The 19,054-nt window shown below is 38.2% G+C and overlaps 1 protein-coding gene across 1 annotated transcript; it reads right to left on the bottom strand.

Annotated features, from left to right (window-relative positions):
* Positions 1–91: 91 nt before the first annotated feature.
* Positions 92–12,406, bottom strand: taldo1 (transaldolase 1). The gene is made up of 8 exons (XM_012868243.3): positions 12,216–12,406; positions 4,781–4,904; positions 4,484–4,591; positions 4,101–4,232; positions 2,185–2,360; positions 1,486–1,683; positions 675–820; positions 92–569 (listed from the first exon to the last, which is right to left on the bottom strand). Exons 1-8 carry the CDS (start codon positions 12,313–12,315, stop codon positions 537–539), a joined length of 1,017 nt encoding a protein of 338 aa, XP_012723697.1. The 5' UTR covers positions 12,316–12,406; the 3' UTR covers positions 92–536.
* Between the last annotated feature and the right edge of the window lie 6,648 nt (positions 12,407–19,054).

The following is a 19,054-nucleotide window of genomic DNA, read 5'->3' as shown; positions in this document are numbered from 1 at the left end:
AAGGCACCAAGTGTCACATGGAAAAAAAAAAAAAAAATACAAAAAAAAAAACAAAAACACAAAGACAGAAACTACAGAGAAAATACAAAGGTTTTCATCCAAAGTGAACTTTATTGTTTGCAGACATAAAGGAACGATGAGCTTTTAAAGACATAGTTTAGAGCAAATATCTGAGTTGATAAAAAAACAACAACATTGTGTTCTTATACTACCAAAAATGGTTATATAGTCCTTTCAAGTAATGAAATGATCCAAACCTAAGAAATTTGTTCTTCAAATTAAATTACTTTTTTTCAAATTAAATAAACCATTTTTCCATTAAACACCCACTGAAGAATTATTCTATTTGGTCAGAAAAACCGGCCCACCCTCAGAGAGGAGCGGTGTTTATTAAGGAGATTGGTCCCTGGAGTTGGAGCAGAAGGCAGAGGAGGCTCCTCCGGCACCTGGAACGTCTCCTGGGCATCGGCGGACGAGGAGGGCACCCTCTTCGGACTTTGATCATCGACTGCAGCTGGGGACACCAGATCCATCCATTACTGGCCGTTTTTCACGCTGAGCATTTTCTCCTGTGATGACAAAATCATTTTAATTACTTAGCAATCTTTTGCGCATGATTTTACATAAAAAAAAAAAAAAAAAAAAAAAAAAAAAAAAAAGAAGAATATTCTTACTTTAATCATTGCCTCCAGCTTGACGGCATCTGCAGCAAACTTGCGGATGCCGTCGGACAATTTCTCCACAGCCATCCGGTCCTCGTTGTGCTGCCAGCGGAAAGCCTTCTCATCCAGGTGGATCTTCTCCAGATCGCACGCCTTGGCTGCAAAAAACAGACCAAGCAGAATGTGTTAACACTGGGAATGCAAGTTATCGATAAATAAGTTAATCTAAAGTTGACCTTATCGATTGACTAATGATTAATTGATAAGCAGCCATTTGAAATAACCCTAGTTTTCTCATGCATCAAGAGGGTCTTTCCATAACATGAAGGGCTAAATGTATTTATAATATGCTGAATTTTAAAAGATCATTATATTTTAACAGTTTGGGCCACATGTGGAGTGCCAGGAGCAGATGCAATACATAAAAAAAATAAAATAAAAAGGCATTTAATTTTTACACTAACTTCTACAGTGTAGCATTAGAGTAGTGCTGCTGAATTAGGGGGAAATACTGTATTTTTCAGACTATAAGGTGCACTTAAAATCCTTAAATAGTCTCACAAATTGATAGTGCACTTTGTAAAAGATTACCGTTGTGCTTACTGACTGATTTTATGTGGTACAATACGCTCAAAAATCTATTGAAATGTGAAGTATGAATTTAGTTAGCAATGAAGCTGCTCCACTCAATGGATATTCGGAGCATTACGGTACACTGTGTCACTACCTGATCAGGTTTGTTAATCTAAGTAAAAAAACACAAATGGTTGTAATCTCAATAATAGCCAAGTGAACCTAAATTCTCTAGAAAACATCTTCTTACATTTTTCTGCACTGAGCATGGCAGTGACGGCGCTGTGATCCTGGCTCAGTTCTGCCAGCAGTCCAGGGGAGATGGTCAGCAGGTCACAGCCAGCCAGGGCCTTCACTTCCCCCGTGTTTCTGAAGGACGCCCCCATCACAACAGTGCTGTAGCCAAACTTCTTGTAGTAGTTGTAAATCTTGGTCACACTAACCACACCTAGGTGAAAAAAATAAGTTTAAAATACAGACTACTGTAAATTAAAAATAAATATTTAATAAAATTAAAGTTACTTGTTTCATGAGTGAAAAAGCAGGGTTTAGGATAACTTCCTGTTTCAACAGGAAATAAATCAGAACTTCCCGATTACATGAGCCACACCTTACTGCCGTCGAAGGGCGCCATCATTTTTACAATCAATGCTGGAAGTTTAGTACCTTTCTTCTTCTTGTTTGTAATAATATGCGGACACTTGGGGAAAGGTAAGGAAGCCTAAGCCTAAAGTTAGTGGATTCAATAAGATTATTTACTTCTTGTTGGGACTGACTTCCACTGTATACTTCTGGCATTGATTGTAAAAATGGTGCTGCCCTGCCATTGCAGTGTGGTACTTTTAAACTAAATTGATGATTTGAGAGTACTGGAGGCTGTAGGGTACGGGCAACGGCAGGACTCCTTACTTAAAGAGTAAAGAGCGTTAATATAATTTAGAATGGCTACCTGGGTCTTCGTGTGGCTCAAAGCTTTTGCGATCCGTATTCTCCTTGTACCAGTCCAGGATGCGTCCAACGAAGGGCGAGATGAGCGTCACCTTTGCTTCGGCGCAGGCCACCGCCTGAGCGAAGGAGAACAGCAGCGTCATGTTGCAGTGAACGCCGTGCTTCTCCTCAAGCTCCCTAAAACACACCAAAGGACACAGAGGTTTGCCGCTGCAACTCTTCTAGAAAGACAGAAGAACTTTGAGGATACGAGCAATCAAGACAAACCAGGTTCTGATTTCAGCGTCTTATGAATATCAGTAAAAATGCAGATTCTCCGTCCATCAAATGGAAAGTGACCACCGTTCTGTTTGCATTCAATGTGGCACGTCTTCATAAACATTACACAAGTCTCGCTTCCCACGTAGGCTGCTGCCATAAATCTTAAGGTTCTGAGGCGGCTGGTTTTTAGTGTCGTGAGAAAGACCTCGACCTGACGGAAGCCAATTAGGAGGGAATTTTCCTTCTTTAGTCCAGGTCATAAAAAGTCAAAATCTTGTGTCCATCTTTGACACCAAGGACAAAGAAGGTCTAATTTAGAGGCGTTAAATCTTGCATGCTCTGCATTTTTTTCTCATCAACATCTGACCAGAGGACAGACGTGATGAGTTATGCCTTGTTTGCAGACATTTGTCACTTCTCTAGAAGCAAGAAATATGCTCTAAAATTCAAAATCGCATGGCTTTCTTTAGACTACTTTCTATACATCAAAACCTAAATTAAATACAGCGCAGTAAAAAAAATTCTCACCCCTTAAACTCACATTTCGTCTTGGTAATTTTTTTCCATTTTTATTTATTTATTTTTTTTAAATTTGAAAACAAAAAAGGTTGTCATTCAGCACATCTAATTTACCGATTCCCCTAAAAAAAGAAAAATTCCAGCACAATCATTTGTGATTAGACCAGCATGTCATTTAATTTAATGATCTGAAAATGAGCTGCTGTAAGCCTGACTGGCATTGCTGTCCACCTAATCTGACAGGTTGAGAAAAGCAACCAGAGAAGCAGCAGAAAGGCCCACGGCAAAGATCCACAGTCCAGGTGGAAGAATCTGTCACTAGGACAGCCATTAATTAAACACTCTACAAGTCTGTCCTTTATGGAAGAGTAGATGCATAGAAATAAAGCCATATGGTCATTTCCTGTTTGCCAAGAGCCATGGAGGAAAAACGGTAAACATTGCACACCTTTGTGGTATAGATCTCATTTCTGGGTTGCTTGTTAATTACAGATTTACTTCAGTAATCAACTTGGTCTAGATAATGTGGAAACTCCGAAATTTTTCAGAAGCACACAACTTTTCATATTTAGAATAAACGGTCTAAAATAATAATAAAAATAAAAAAAACATGAAATTTATTTCACTCTGACAGTCAAGCAAAATGAAGGCTTAAAAAGAAAAATCCTTTAAACTCTGCAGATTTTCATTTATTCAGACAAGGAATCCTTCTGCACTTAATTTTGGGTCTTCATTGTAAAATTATTGCTCCTTAAATCCTTACAATTAGATTAATTATTACCATTTCTTACAGAGGCTAAGATTGCAGTGGCCAAGTGAATTTTACTAGGAACCCTTTAATCATCAGAATCACTTATTAAGCAACACAGTAATTATGTAGGAAGCGTTTGCTTGACTGCCAATTCAGATTACTGATAAGTTAAAAAGGTACTTCAAAGTGTAGAGTTTCCTAGCTATACACACAAATAAAGCCTGACTCATTTATTTAAATAAGCCTACAGTCTGAAATACGGCTCGCTGGCGATAACATTGTATTTGATTGTCATTTCTACTGGATTGTGTTGTTTCTGTATAAAATATTAAGAACCACTGAGGTGATGTACATTAAAACATAACGTTTTAATGTTGTATACTCACTTGCCAGCCTGGATTCCCTCCCATGTTGAAGACAGCTTGATGAGCACGCGCTCCTTGCTGATACCCGCCTCTTCATATAGAGCAATGAGCTTCAAAGCTTTTGCCAGCATCTCCTCTTTATCGAAAGACAACCTGGACAGCGGCAAGAAAGACCATAAGTGGGAATTTAGATGCTTTGAGTGAAATTCCTACATGTTTTACAAAACCACACAGACTGTGTGGTTTTGGAAAAAAAAAAAGGATTTTAAGTGTGCCTTATAGTCTGAAAAATACGGTATTTCCCCCTAATTAAGCAGCACTGCTTCTCTAATGCTACACTGTAAAACAGTGTAAAAATTAAATGCCTTTTATTTATTTATTTTATATCTTGCGTCTGCACCCACCTGGCATCCACCTCTGTAGAGACTCTGCCTGGGACCTTCTTCAGGATCTCTAGCCCAAAACTCACAAACAGCTTGTCCATGGTGTTGGCTACCTGCTCCTCTTCCGTTCTTAAAGACAGAGACACTCGTCAGATTTACAGTGAAAATTGATTAAAGATCCGTTAAAGCTGGTACACGTGTAATTTGGCAGATATGGTTGAAAGTAACAGCATGAAAAGAAATTAGGAAATGACAACCTGACACGGACCTTTATAGGGATCACTAAGGATGCTGTTCATTACATTTAGCTTTTCTTACCCTCCTTTAGCAATGCCATATTTAATGGCCTGATCCACAAGGTGCTGGTAGGCTGGCATCTTGGCAGCAGCCAGGATCAGAGATGGATTAGTGGTTGCATCCTGAGGTTTATACTCATCAATAGCTGCAATGACAGGAAACAAAGATCGGTCACACATACAGCTAGAATCTAATTTTAAATAGGGACAAAAACAAAAGTAAAACCAACCAGAAGCCAGATGGGCTAACTGCTAACCATGTATTTCCTACCATTACCCAAGGAGGCCTTTCTAAATGGATCATATCCTGCAGCTCTGGTTCACCCATGCAGACTAAAGCCCAGTCATGTGCGTTCACACACACACACTAGGGAGGGCTGCAGAGATGCAACATTTTTGCCTGCTTTGTCAAAAAAATTTAATAAAAACAAAATAAATTTAAACACGCCCACTAAAAGCTGCCACAGAGTCGGGAGCACTAAGAGTCTGCTGTGAGCTTTGTGGTCTTTGGCATTGTCTGTTCTGTCAGGTCAACATACATGGTCAGATCTGATTTTCCAGGTGAATTATAACATGGGGCTGGCCGATATAGAGAAACAAAGCATATTGATAAAATAGAATTGTTGATAGATAATTAACTAATTCAAGACATAAGAGTGCAGCTCTGGCCATTTTATGCTGTCGCTTAGCAACCTAGTTTTACATACAGAACACACAAACACTGAATTCAAACTCAACCCTTTATTCAACCAACTTTTTACCAAAACTGCAAGTTTAAAAGAAAGAAAAAAAAAAAGTGTGTGCTGTAATATTAACCTACATAGCTAGCTAGATAGATAGATAGATATATCTATCTATCTATCTATCTATCTATAATTGAATTATCATCCAGCCCTATTATACAATCAATGTAACTGGCTGTGAAGAAGCCCGTGGGATGGTGTTCGCTGTATCGTCCATTTAATGTTTGAGGTGAACTGCTCATTATATTGATATATTGATTTTAGACCAAATCTCCCAGCCCTACTAAGACAGTTTGCGCACGTTTTACATATGATCACCTCTGTGTAAACTCGATTCAAATAAATATAACAGCTCAGTATATAATGTTGAACGTATAAACAGCTCCATGGCCTTTTCTATGAAAAAAAAACAAAACAAACACTACTCTGATTAACCACATTTCCAGATGAAAACAAAAATACATGACTGAGTACGTCACTGAAAACAGATGTCTGATTTATTTTTATAAAAAAAAAAAAAAAAAAAAAAACAACATTTTGTTGTTAGACAATGGAATGGATCATATGAAACAGACCAGGTGTAATAAACTTAAGCCTATAATTATTCTTAACTGTGGCAGATCAAGATTTAAAGAGATTTTCATTGAATCAAGAAGTAGGAGGGAAGAGAGGCAGCCATCTTTTTTTAAAAACAGAATGTAAAAAGATACATGACCGACAGAAAGAAAAAGGACGTAGAGAGAAAGATGGATAAATAGGAGAAAGATGACAAAAGAGCTGACTGCTCCTATTGAGCTGTATCCTAAGATATTAATGGAAAATTATATATTTTGCACTTCCAAAAAAAAAAAAAAAAAAAAGCCAATCAGCCCATGTGCATATCTCTCTGTATTACCCCAAATATTACAGCTTAAGCTCTGACTTTCCCTGGAATTGAGATAGAAGACAAGCTGAGAGAAGTTGTGTGCCTGACAACTGAAATATAAAGGCTGCACTAAGAAAGGCCGCCATCTAGTGTATAAATGTTTCTACACTACTATCAAAATTTCAGTTACATGGAGATAAACTCTGGACTCCATCCTTAGGCAATGTCAAACTAGATAAACAGAATGAGCAGATTAAAGTCTAATGATTCTATGGTTAGATTACCAAATATTCTTCAGTTACACCAGAGAAGGTTTGAGTAAATGCAGTTATGGAATCAACTAAATACTGAAGCTGCAACTTGAGGATCTTTAAAGTTGATGATTGGAAAACAGAGGCAAGCACCAATAAATTATTATTCAACTAGAGCAGATCTTGACACTGCAGAGCTTAGGAAACCTTCAGCAACAGTTTTACAGAAATGATAATGAGTCTAATACAGACAAAACCTGCAACCATGCATGTTGACGCCACAAAAAAAAATAAAAATATTGGCAGTTTGATCCAAAATGCACAGGCAAAGAGGTTTTCCACAGATTGAAAGAGGTCTGAAGAAGCCAAATCCAGATTAGGTTTCAAGCACATCAGCTTCAGAACAAAGCCGGCTTCTGTTCAGCAGCTGGTGTGTTGCTAGCACCGGGGGAGGACGGTGGGAATCTTTCTGCATGCCAGTGTGTTTGGACAAGATATGCACAACTTATGCACAGCCATCACCTAGTTGGGGGTTTCATTATTCCCAAGTCTGTTAGCTCAAATTAAGTAGCAAATATCACATTTGATCTGAAAAAGACAAACCCATCTTTACAGTGGTCCAGTAAACACGCATCAATGAGTGTAGACTACTGTGGTAGACTACTGCTTAATGTGAATACAGACCTCTTACAACATTTGTGTAAAACCCAGATTACGCAAACTAAACCAACAATGAAATCTTAAAAAAGAAAAAAACAAAAAACAAAGCCATTATTGCAAACTTCGCATGACGGCTTTGTAGGGGTAGCCGATGCAATCAAGACAAAACTGTAATCTTAAGACATTATTGACCTGCAGGACATTCCACTCATGCGTTTAGCTGTGCTGCACCACAGGCAAACAAACTGTCAAAAAAAAAAAAAAAAAAAAAAAAAACATGCATTTAAGCCAAACATGAAAGTTGTCCTTCATTTATTTACTCCTGGTTGTACTTTACAAGAAATTCCATTTTTGAAAAGAAAATAATGATTGCAAACTTAGTTATTTAGTTTTAGGTCCATGTTAAATTGAGTTAAGTGTTTATATAAGCTAATGGCTGTGTAAATAAGTCTGTACGGATATTACAAAGCAGCCAATATCTACAGATTGCAAATAAGTTGCTTTGCGAAATATGACTGAACTTAGATTCTGAACTTAGATCAATATTTCTACCAGGGACTACCTTGGTCGGTGAACACATGATGAATTGGCCAACACAAGGTCTGGATTCCATTAAAAATTAGATATTTCAGAATTTAAATATAATGTTTACTTTGAAAATTATTTTTATGATATTTTTCAGTTTGATTCATGCTTTGATTCATTTTACAGTGATGCAAAAGAACATGTCATGACAGTAACCGTTATTAGGCCAAAGTGAAAAAAAAAAAAAAAAATACAAAGCTTATTTGACACCAAGTATTATATTGTTGTTCTATGTTTGCTGGCTACGTTTTATGTGTCCCAAAAGTAAATAAGAAACTTTTCTCAATGAGACTACATGTAGTAGTAGTATTATGAAAACTGAAGCATTAAGCCATTAAAAAAAAAAAAAAAAAACCCACACGTCCTTTTATTTTTACAGAAAAAACAAATAAAATACTGTAGACAATTTACATTAGTTGTGTGTGCCTCTAATTAGGTATATGATCAGCAATATTTTTGCTCCAGTTGTTCAACTGGTGATTACACCACTAGTCAGGGTGTGGCGTAAAAACAGAATCCTCTTATGGTTTTAAGACTGAAAGTTCCTAAACATTTTTTTTTTTTTAAATGATGTGAATATATTCTAAAATAACCGTCTCCATTAGGCTAAATAAGAGGGCTACAACACATTAACATTTATTCAGACCACGACAAAAGTAAAAAAAATTCTTCAAAGCTTGTTGGTTGAAACAAAAAAAAAAAAAAAAAAAAAATTATAATTTTAATTCAGGTTTTCACACAATTTAAAGTACTACTACAGCAATGTCAAAAAGTGGTTAATGAACCCATTGACTTTTAGGTAATAAGCAACATTGTGCAGCCCTTTTTACTGATTTGATACATTTGACCACAAGATTCTAATATAGAGGCTACACACTACTGGCTTGTCTGAACAAAGTCTCTGTTGCTGTGACAACTATTTAACCAAAAGGCCTCAAAGTGTTCAAGAAGAGGGATTCACTTCTACTTCTCTTCCTATAGTCCAAGGGTCACAAACATGGTGCCCATAGGTATCAAGTAGCCCTCAAGCCTGTTTATTTTTTTTTGTTTGTGTGTATAATCACAATTGCAAAGCACAAAAAGAAATGTTATTATTTTACATAAAGTTAAGGTGAACTTTGACTCTTCTAGTTCAAACATCAGTAAAGGCAGCCCTTCATGTCACAAAAACGCCAATGAAGTAGCTCTCAGTTTAAAAAATGTTGGTGACTCCTGCTATAGTCAATGGTGTTTCCACAGGGATGAGTTCTACATAGTTCTGGATCCTCTCCTAAACACTGCTTTTACTCAGTTACAGTCAGACTGTCATGTGTTTTACAGACAAACTTATCACATTAAGCTTGCTTAAAATGGAGATAAATCTTAAAAAAAAAAAAAAAAAAAAAAGTGATACTGTTTTCTACCGGTAATAACTATAGCTCAAGGTTAGAAAATTGTCAACATAAATATTAAGGATTTTGAGTTGACCATTCCTTGCCCCATCTTCAACAACTGGTGAAGTAGAAATTAAAATTATGGGTTTTATTTTAGAATCAGATCTAGGGATGCAAACAAATAGTGAATTTAAGATTAATTGTTGATTAATGGTTATTAGATTAATGTTTGTTCCATCTAATTTACTGATAAAATCCGCTTAGTGTTGTAGTATGGCTGCCCTCTAGCAAAGGGCGCTGCCAGTCTTTCTAAAGTGGAGCCACATCCAGTAGTAAGAGAATTTTTTTTTTTAATGAGGATGCAAAATGCTCTTGACGCGTTTCTGTTTTTAAACAAACACTCAACAAGCTCCTTAAATTGTCAGCTAAATAGCTCTCACTCAGCCAGGCTGCCTGGCAGAGCAGAGTCAGTTTCTTAACCAAAGCTAACCGACTTGCTCAAAAGGCGAGGATGTGATGACAGAAAAGCAGAGAGCAGTATGCAAAAAAAAAAAAAAAAAAAAAAAAAAAAAAAAATAGTATTATGACAGGAAAAGACATGATGCCAAAAGCTCAGTTGACAGTGAGGGATAATTAGTATTTGACATGTTTTAAAAAAATATAGCAGAACAGAAACCTATAAGGGTTTCTGTTCTGCTATATTTTTTAAAACATGTCCAAGTTTAATAATGTGTGAGAAAACCAGAATTTGTTTATTCAGTCAGTATTTAATACAGGTGGTACAATAAACTTAAAATATAATTGTGTGCCCCTTTTAAAATTTTGCATATTGTAATAAAAATTTGTTATGGAAAGACCCCCTGATACATGAGAAAACTAGAGTTTTTAAGAAAACCTAATCAGATCATGTCTCCCTCGAAGCTAAAAAGCAACTGGTTGATACCACTTTCACATCCGTGCCAGATTATAGAGACATTTTAAAACATGCTTTCTTCTCTTAAGTGTCTTCATTCACAAGACACTGTTGATCATGGAGCTTTAAGAGTCATAACAGGTGTAAAAAGGTTTCATACATCATTGTACACACAAGTTAGGTCGACAGCTTTGGCCACCGGTAGCCTATCATTTGGTACATTTATTTCTAAGGCCATACCTGCGTCTGTTTTCTTCTTATTTGTTGGTCTACATAAACAGAGAAGCCCCCGGATGTCATTTTCTTTTTTGTGAGAATCTACTTTTACTTCCTACGCCTAGAGTCCGAACTCAAATTGGAACGAAATCTTGTCAGTTTTCTGCTCCATCTGATACCTCTTCTGGTGCAGTCTTATCTATAACCAGCAAACATAATCATGGCATAATTTAAAAGTTTGTCAACAGCTCTTTCAGATGAAAATATTTATTTTTGACATACAACTCTTTAAAAAAGTTGCTATAATAAATACTTATTACTAGGGCTGAACGATTTTGGAAAATAATCTAATTGCGATTTTTTTTCTTAATATTGCGATTTAATGCGATTTTTTTTTCCCCAGTTTAATTTATCATGTGTTTTAAAATATATACAAACAACAAATCAATTTGTTTCCTCGCCATGTAGATTAGTTGCTAAAAGACCCACAGCATCTAAACTTGGAGCAGTAATTATTGCGTTCTGCCTACGAAATATTTCAACCAAAATTGCAATTTTGACTTTTCTCCGAATTAACCACAAGCAACAAAAATGGCCTCTAAATAAAGATGTTTGTAAACAAGGACTATTTAAAACAAGAACTTTCGGACGGCATACAAAATGACAAAGTTTGTCTAAGTCTAATGTTTCTATTGATCAGAATATTATTCAAGAGAACCGCTTTTAATTTAATTGGACATCAATCCTTGTTGAACATAAAGTACAAAGTCCAACCAACAAGCAAGTCTATGTATTGAACTGATTGACCTGTACTTAATGCTTTGTATGATTATACAAACTCTAAAACAAGTAATAAAATTAGATTTTCTCACTGCTGCAACTGTCTTCCCTTTTATGTGGAGGCAAACCCACTTCAAACATTTTAATGACACCTAAATGGAGGTGTATAATTCCCTAATTGTTACATAGTCAAAAATTGCAGACCTCTGCGATTTGGAAATTGCGTTTTTTTTAAATCACGATTATATTGAAAATGCGATTAATTGTTCAGCCCTACTTATTACTCAATATCAGAACTCCAAGGCTGAATCTAAAGGCACCTTAGACAAACAAAAACAAGCATGGGCAGAGAAAGAGTCCTGCTCTGTGATTCTGGTGGCAATCTGCTTGCTAGACTCCAAAAACCAGTTCTGTCATGTCATCCTGAGTCTGCAGGTTGGGCACCAGGAACTGCGCGGTTTGCAACACACATTGCAACATTATCACTGCAAACCGTTCCTCATTCTGACCCACTGAGAAACACCACCTTGTCTTTCGCGGTTTGACAGATAACATGCATAAAGTCATAAAGGAAGAAATGCATACGACCTGTTGCATGTTGATAACAGGGGCAGAGGAATTTGTATTTTCCCCACAGGCTACACATTTTGACCTACTTTAGTGTCATGTTGTTGTTGAACGCCACTTAAAACCTAAACAAAACCGACATACTTTGTTTTATTAAATATGCATCACTTTGTTTGCACAGTACGCATAGGCTACTGCAGCTAGCACAGTTAGCAGGTTGCGCTAACTGAAACGGCAGGGTAATGACAAAATAATAGGATTATATGTCAGCGTTTAGCTACAAAGCGGCATATTAGTAGCAAAGAAACGTGTATAAAATACTTTATGAGCTTTAAAGCTAACATTACTAGACGCGACTAACTAGAGATAAAAGGGCAGGGATGTCATAAACACACCCACTTGCTGACAGCGACCTGGTGGTCAGTTACATTAAAACCTGGGTTCTTCCTGCTCACTCGGTTAGCATGTGTGCTAATGAGCTAACAGCAACTTGCTCAGCTTTACCGTTAAAGTCTCCCGTGTCCGCCACCACCACGGTGAGCTTCTTCAGCTGGGCGAGGGCCGACTCCATCTTTCTGCGTTTGTCCGGTGAGCTGCTAGACATGATGAGCGGAGACAGGGACCCTTTTATACACAGAAAACACGTGAGAGGTACCCGCTGTCACGCGCGATGAAACGTCGAGGAGGCAGGAGCGCGCCGCGCAGCAGGAAGTAGTCATCGGGAGCACGCAGCTAACACCGCCAAGAGGAACGGAGTTAAAAAAAAGAACAAAAAAGTGGGGAAATTTATGAAAGGTTACAAATACATCCTGTCAATCTTGCGATTTCACCCTTACTTCGTTAGAAAAGTACAACTGAGATAACTACGGTAGCAATCTCCATTAATGAGAATATAGCTGAAAACTTGTCTCCAAACACATTTTATGCTTACTATTTTTTCGTTAAAATGCTTGCACTGCATATATTTTAGTGGCTGTTTTGTTATTGATCTATATCTTTTCCTTTTCTTTTCTTGTCCTCTCTTTTTGCTGCCTTTGTTGACCATATGAGGTCACCCTTTTGAAAGACGTCTTGACCTCAATGGGCCTTTTATCTCATGAAATAAAGGTTTAATAAAGAAACATGGATTAATTACACAGCTATAAACGTAACTTTCTCAAAACTATTATTTGTTATTTTTGGTTATTATGATAAAACACAACATTTAGTTTCCCAGAAAATAAGCTATGGCTGTAAGTGACAACCATTTGGGTCAACAGAAAAAAAAAGTATTGTGTGTATGATACATTTATTACACTTTAATTGAACCATTTTAATTGATTAATTAATTACTCTTATCTTATTTACTGGAAATAACCCACCTAAACTGAGCTTTTCAAATTTGTTATTCAAATCTGGGATAATACATCAAGTTTAAAAGGAAATTACTAGGAATTATCTGAACAATAGTAATAGTAACAATTTTGGTGCATCTTGTTAAGACTATATAAATGTAAAATAAAGTCCACGTTGCTATGCATAAATTTTTTTTATTTTTTGCATATTTATGTAGGCTATAAAAAGCTCCTGAGATGTCCACCAGTGTCTCATGCACATCGATCCTGAGAAGAGAAGTGTGTATCAAAAATTCATGTATTTTAGTCCGTCAGACACTTATTATTATTATTATTATTATTATTATTATTATTATTATTACTACTACTACTACTACTACTACTACTACTACTACTACTACTACTAATAATAATAATAATAATAATAATAATAATAATAATAAATCTTTCTTTCAGACTTTACGTCCATAGTCACATAAAAGAAAAAACAAAGTCAAACCACTGAAATATCAAATATACTTAGACTTTTTTTTTAAATGCGTCACTTTTTATGATGTATTACAGGTAAAAACACTAGAGGGCAGTGTAGGGTAGAGAATCTGGCCTGAAGACAACTTGACGTATGAACAGGGAAGTTGGGCTCCAAAGCAGTAACCTTTCTGCAGAAGGAAATTTATTTTTGATCTTGAGTGACCTTAACTTTGCTTCTGTTGAACAAGTAAATAGATTCATGCTCTATTTTTTTTTTCCGGAACAAATTTTCTCCTTGAATTTTAATATTGTCTCACACAGTTTTGTTAATTAGTTCATGCTTTTATTTTCACCCATTTTCTAAACCCACTTATCCATCCAGGATCGCCGGTGCCTATCTACAGCTGTTGATGGGCAGGATGTGGGGAACACACTGGACAGGTTGTCTGTCTATCACAGGGCAACACAGAGACATACAGGACAAAAAAAAACTTCATAAAAAAAACCTTCATAACAAACACCCATGCACATAAACACACACTCACACCTAAGGGCAACTTAGAGTAACCAACTAACCTAACAGTCATGTTTTTGGTCTGTAGGAGGAAGCCAGAGTACCCGGCTAGAACTCACACATGCACAGGGAGAGCATGCAGACTCCATGCAGAAATTAACCTGACAACAGCCAGCTGCATGTATCGCTCCGCCTAGCTCCACTCACATACATCTGGGACACGGCTGATTGAAAGTGATTTCCCCAACCAAATTTTTGGTCTGGCCAATCAGGACGCAGGGCGGGTGTTTCATGGATGTGACGTAGTGGAGAAGCCACCGTGAGATTCCAACAACAATGGCGGCTCGCATCGAGGAAGCAAGCGTTAGCATTGATGCTGCTATTTCTTCCGTGTTGTCCAATCTACCTAATATTGTTTCATTAAAAGAACATCAGAGAACGGCTCTTAAGGCTTTTGTTGGAGGAAACCATGTTTTCGCCCTTCTCCCGACCGGATTTGGCAAGTTTTGTTTTCTGGGGCGCGGACGCGTCCCCGGAGCGGTTAGCGGTTAGCGCGAACCATATAAGGAGGCCTTTAGTCCTCAACGCGGTCGGCCCGGGATCGACTCCGACCCGCGGCGCTTTGCCGCCTGTCTTTCCCCCTCTTCCTGTCAGCTCACTGTCAATAAAAGGTGTGCCACTACAGTGTTTCCCGCAGGAATTTGCTTATGCGAGGCGGACCGACTCGCGGAGCGGGGGGGGGGGGGGGGGGGGAGGGACGACACGTTTTCCGCGGCCGCCTCGCCAAGATAGCGCTGCGGGAAACCCTGCACTAGAGCCGCAAACACATAAAAAAAAAAAAAGGGGGGGGGTTTTCCTGCGTCGGTCTCATCAGCGTCACGGGTTAGCTTCGGTGTGAGTGGTTGAAATAGCACGTCGATAAAGATGACAGACAAGTGGCTTATCCAATCATATGCAAGGAGTTTTGATAAGGCCCAGCCTTCAGTAAAGGCAATCCCTATGGCCGTGTCCCAGATGTATGTGAGTGGAGCTAAGCGGAGCGATACATGCAGCTGGCTGTTGTCAGGTTATGCAGAAATACAACCGATTTTAAAACCCAGGACCTTCTTGCTGCAAGACAAACAGTGCTAGCAACTGCACCACTGTGCAGCAAGTAGATTTGTGAAAAATCATATGTGGGGTACCAAAATAGGCCAGGTAACTGCATCATGCACAGACCTCTCTTGGGATTTACACCTTTGTTAAAATTTGGAAGACTGAAAAATAGTGTAGGTTGTTGTAACGACTCCTGAGACATTATTTTGTAACATGCCCAAAGGAGGCTAAACTTCCCTGGGGACTCAAGAAGCAGAAATGTGTAATTGCCAGTCCCGCCTGATGTCTAAATCTACAAATAAAATACAATATATTTCAAAAGCCACCATTCTGGATTTAGGTGCATTTTTAGGAGGAATTTAATGACAGATGGGATAAACAATCCAATCAGGGGTGACTTTTGTTCATCCAGCTCAGGATGCCATGCTCTTTTACGCTTGGTCCCTGGATATTTTTATAGCCTTAATAAGCTGATTTTATTTTAAAGTAAAAAAGTGAAAGAAGAAACATTAAAACGAGAGGCATGTCTCTGAAATCTATAATTTTATCTTCTTATTTCTGAAATTTACTGCCAGATGTAATTTATGAAGGATTTCTTCCATGATAAGGATAATTGTTTGACTACGTTCTATAGTTGCTCAATTTGTTTTTTAAAGTTTGTTTTAAGTAAATTAAGCAAATTAGTTATAATACGACCACAAAAGTCCTCATTTATAGTAGATACGTCCAAAATGCTTAAACTATTTTTGTGGATCCAGCTCTTTATTACTCAGTTTTCCTGACATCTTCTGAACATTAACTACATTTAAATGTATAACAGATAAGTGGGTAAACTTTTATGTTTGGTTTTGCTATAGTTTTAGTTCCTGATTCATTCCTCGTTGGTCTACTTGTTAACTACCCATTAGTTCCTGATTAGTTCATCTTTGTTTCCCTGGTAACTCACCAGTAGTCCCCAATAACACTGGGTTATGTGTTCCCCAGTAAGTACTGGTTAACCACTAATTAATACATGATTAGTTCCCAGGGCATTCCCTAGTAGTTAATAAAATTTTGTGTACCTTATTGTAAAGTGTTACCGTTTCATTTTTTGTATTAGAGTTTTGCACATTGGCATAATTAACATCTTTAATATTTTATTTTGTGATTTTATGTGACAGACTAACACCCGTTAGTAGATAACTGCAAAATTGAAGGACAAGGATTGATAGTTTTCAAACGTTTAACAGCAAAAAAGTCAGAAAAGTGGAGCTGGCATGCACATTCCCTAACCTGACAACAGCCAGCTGCATGTATCGCTCCGCCTAGCTCCACTCACATACATCTGGGACACGGCTCATTGAAAATGATTTCCCCAACCAAATTTTTGGTCTGGCCAATCAGGACGCAGGGCGGGTGTTTCATGGATGTGACGTAGTGGAGAAGCCACCGTGAGATTCCAACAACAATGGCGGCTCGCATCGAGGAAGCAAGCGTTAGCATTGATGCTGCTATTTCTTCCGTGTTGTCCAATCTACCTAATATTGTTTCATTAAAAGAACATCAGAGAACGGCTCTTAAGGCTTTTGTTGGAGGAAACCATGTTTTCGCCCTTCTCCCGACCGGATTTGGCAAGTTTTGTTTTCTGGGGCGCGGACGCGTCCCCGGAGCGGTTAGCGGTTAGCGCGAACCATATAAGGAGGCCTTTAGTCCTCAACGCGGTCGGCCCGGGATCGACTCCGACCCGCGGCGCTTTGCCGCCTGTCTTTCCCCCTCTTCCTGTCAGCTCACTGTCAATAAAAGGTGTGCCACTACAGTGTTTCCCGCAGGAATTTGCTTATGCGAGGCGGACCGACTCGCGGAGCGGGGGGGGGGGGGGGGGGGAGGGACGACACGTTTTCCGCGGCCGCCTCGCCAAGATAGCGCTGCGGGAAACCCTGCACTAGAGCCGCAAACACATAAAAAAAAAAAAAGGGGGGGGGTTTTCCTGCGTCGGTCTCATCAGCGTCACGGGTTAGCTTCGGTGTGAGTGGTTGAAATAGCACGTCGATAAAGATGACAGACAAGTGGCTTATCCAATCATATGCAAGGAGTTTTGATAAGGCCCAGCCTTCAGTAAAGGCAATCCCTATGGCCGTGTCCCAGATGTATGTGAGTGGAGCTAAGCGGAGCGATACATGCAGCTGGCTGTTGTCAGGTTACACATTCCCAGCCGTTGACTTTGATACCCCTAAATACAATCCACAAAAGCCAACACAACAGTAAAGTTATCAGGTTTAGTGTTTGAGGCTCATCTCCTGTGAAACCAACTCCCAGTTTTAGTCTGTGGGGCAGACACCCTGCCTTCCTTTAGGACTAGGCTCAAAACTTTCCTTTTTGAAAAAGCTTCTAGTTAGAGTGGCTTAGGTTAACCTTAATGTTGCAATAATTGTTATTTCAACTTTAAGCTTTTTGTTCTCTCTGTTTTTTTCTCTTCGTAGTAGCTACATCTGCCCTGGCGTTCCTTTTAGCTGTGACAACATCCTCGAGATGATACAGTTGGCGCTGTCTCTCAGAGTCTAATCCTGTTTCTCTCCTAGATATAGCTTTCAGCTGAGCTTTTACTGCAATTTACTTTATGTGCTCTCTTCCATTTTCTTGCAGAAAACTGGCTCAGAGTTTATCTGCTTAAATGTGTTTCTTTCCTAGAGAAAGCCACTTATGGAGCTAGTCTGACATTACCCTCTGTAACATAGAAAGTACACCTAGATCAGTGCTTTGTGTTCATTTTATGTGTCTCTACTCAGATGGCCGTTCACACTGAGCCTGGATCTGATGGAGGTCCCTTCCTGTTAAAGGGGAGTTTTCCTCTCCACTGTTGCCACATGCATGCTCAGTATGAGGGATTGCTGCAAAGTCAATGACACTTTGCAAGCGACTGTTCACTGTGGTAACATGCTTGCTCAGGAGGGAACGCTTCAATGATTCGATGCAATCTGCTGGGTTTCCTTAGATAGAAAACTTAATCTGTAATGGTTTGATTGAAGTAACTTTGAAATGTGCCTTGAGTTGACACATGTTGTTAATTGGTAATATATAAATAAATAAAACTGAATTAAATTATAGAGTCCTCTACTGTTTAATTTAATCTTTGTGTAAATATGGCTGTTCTGTGAAGGCCTCAGACATTTGTTAAAGCACCTAAACTTCCAGATGGATGGATGGATGGATGGATGGATAGATAGATAGATAGATAGATAGATAGATAGATAGATAGATAGATAGATAGATAGATAGATAGATAGATAGATAGATAGATAGATAGATAGATAGATAGATAGATAGATAGATAGATAGATAGATAGATAGATAGATAGATAGATAGATAGATAGATAGATAGATAGAACCATGAACATTGATGAACGGAAGCTAATGTGATTCTGCTGGGCTTATTCACAGGCAAAGTAATTAAACATACTGAGCTGCACATTACTGCCGTAAATTATTGCCTTTAGGTATAATGCGTGTAGGACTGAAAGGAAAGCTGTAACCCACAGTGTTTGCTTCTGTGACTCCTAATGATATGTTGGTTTTCTGGAATAAATTATATTTTAAGGTGAGTAAATTGCAACATTTAAGCTCAATGCACTGAGAAATTGGTCTGAAATGTAGAGTTGTCGATTCATCATTTGTATACGAGCAACACAAACTGTTCAGTGGATGTGCCATTGGCCATCATGTTATCCTGATTGCCAGATTATGTCATTTAGTGCTATAAGACAATTGTTCCTCTCAAACTGTTGACCCCTCCAGTAACAGCTTACTCAATGTCAGTTTTATTTGCAATAACAGAAGAACAATTCTATTTCAGAAACTATTACAGAAGTCAAAATCATCCTTCATGCCTTTCAGCAAATGTGCTTGGGTTCAAAAGCGATACATTAGCTCGTCAGCCCTCAGGCTAAAGCAT

This window comes from Fundulus heteroclitus, chromosome 4 (assembly GCF_011125445.2).
Source record: "Fundulus heteroclitus isolate FHET01 chromosome 4, MU-UCD_Fhet_4.1, whole genome shotgun sequence".
Classification (NCBI taxonomy): Eukaryota; Metazoa; Chordata; class Actinopteri; order Cyprinodontiformes; family Fundulidae; genus Fundulus; species Fundulus heteroclitus.
The sequence above is the reverse complement of the archived record's forward strand: the minus strand, read 5'-3'. Positions and strand labels throughout refer to the sequence as shown.

Bases quoted from the DNA above. Each gene is read 5' to 3' on its own strand.
- taldo1 (XM_012868243.3), bottom strand. From the start codon at position 12,315: ATGTCTAGCAGCTCACCGGACAAACGCAGAAAGATGGAGTCGGCCCTC. The intron at 4,233-4,483 runs GTGGGTGCAGAC...GCCGCTGTCCAG, and splicing joins TCTACAGAGGTGGATGCCAG to GTTGTCTTTCGATAAAGAGG. The intron at 1,684-2,184 runs GTAGCCATTCTA...TTTTTCACCTAG, and splicing joins TGAGCCACACGAAGACCCAG to GTGTGGTTAGTGTGACCAAG.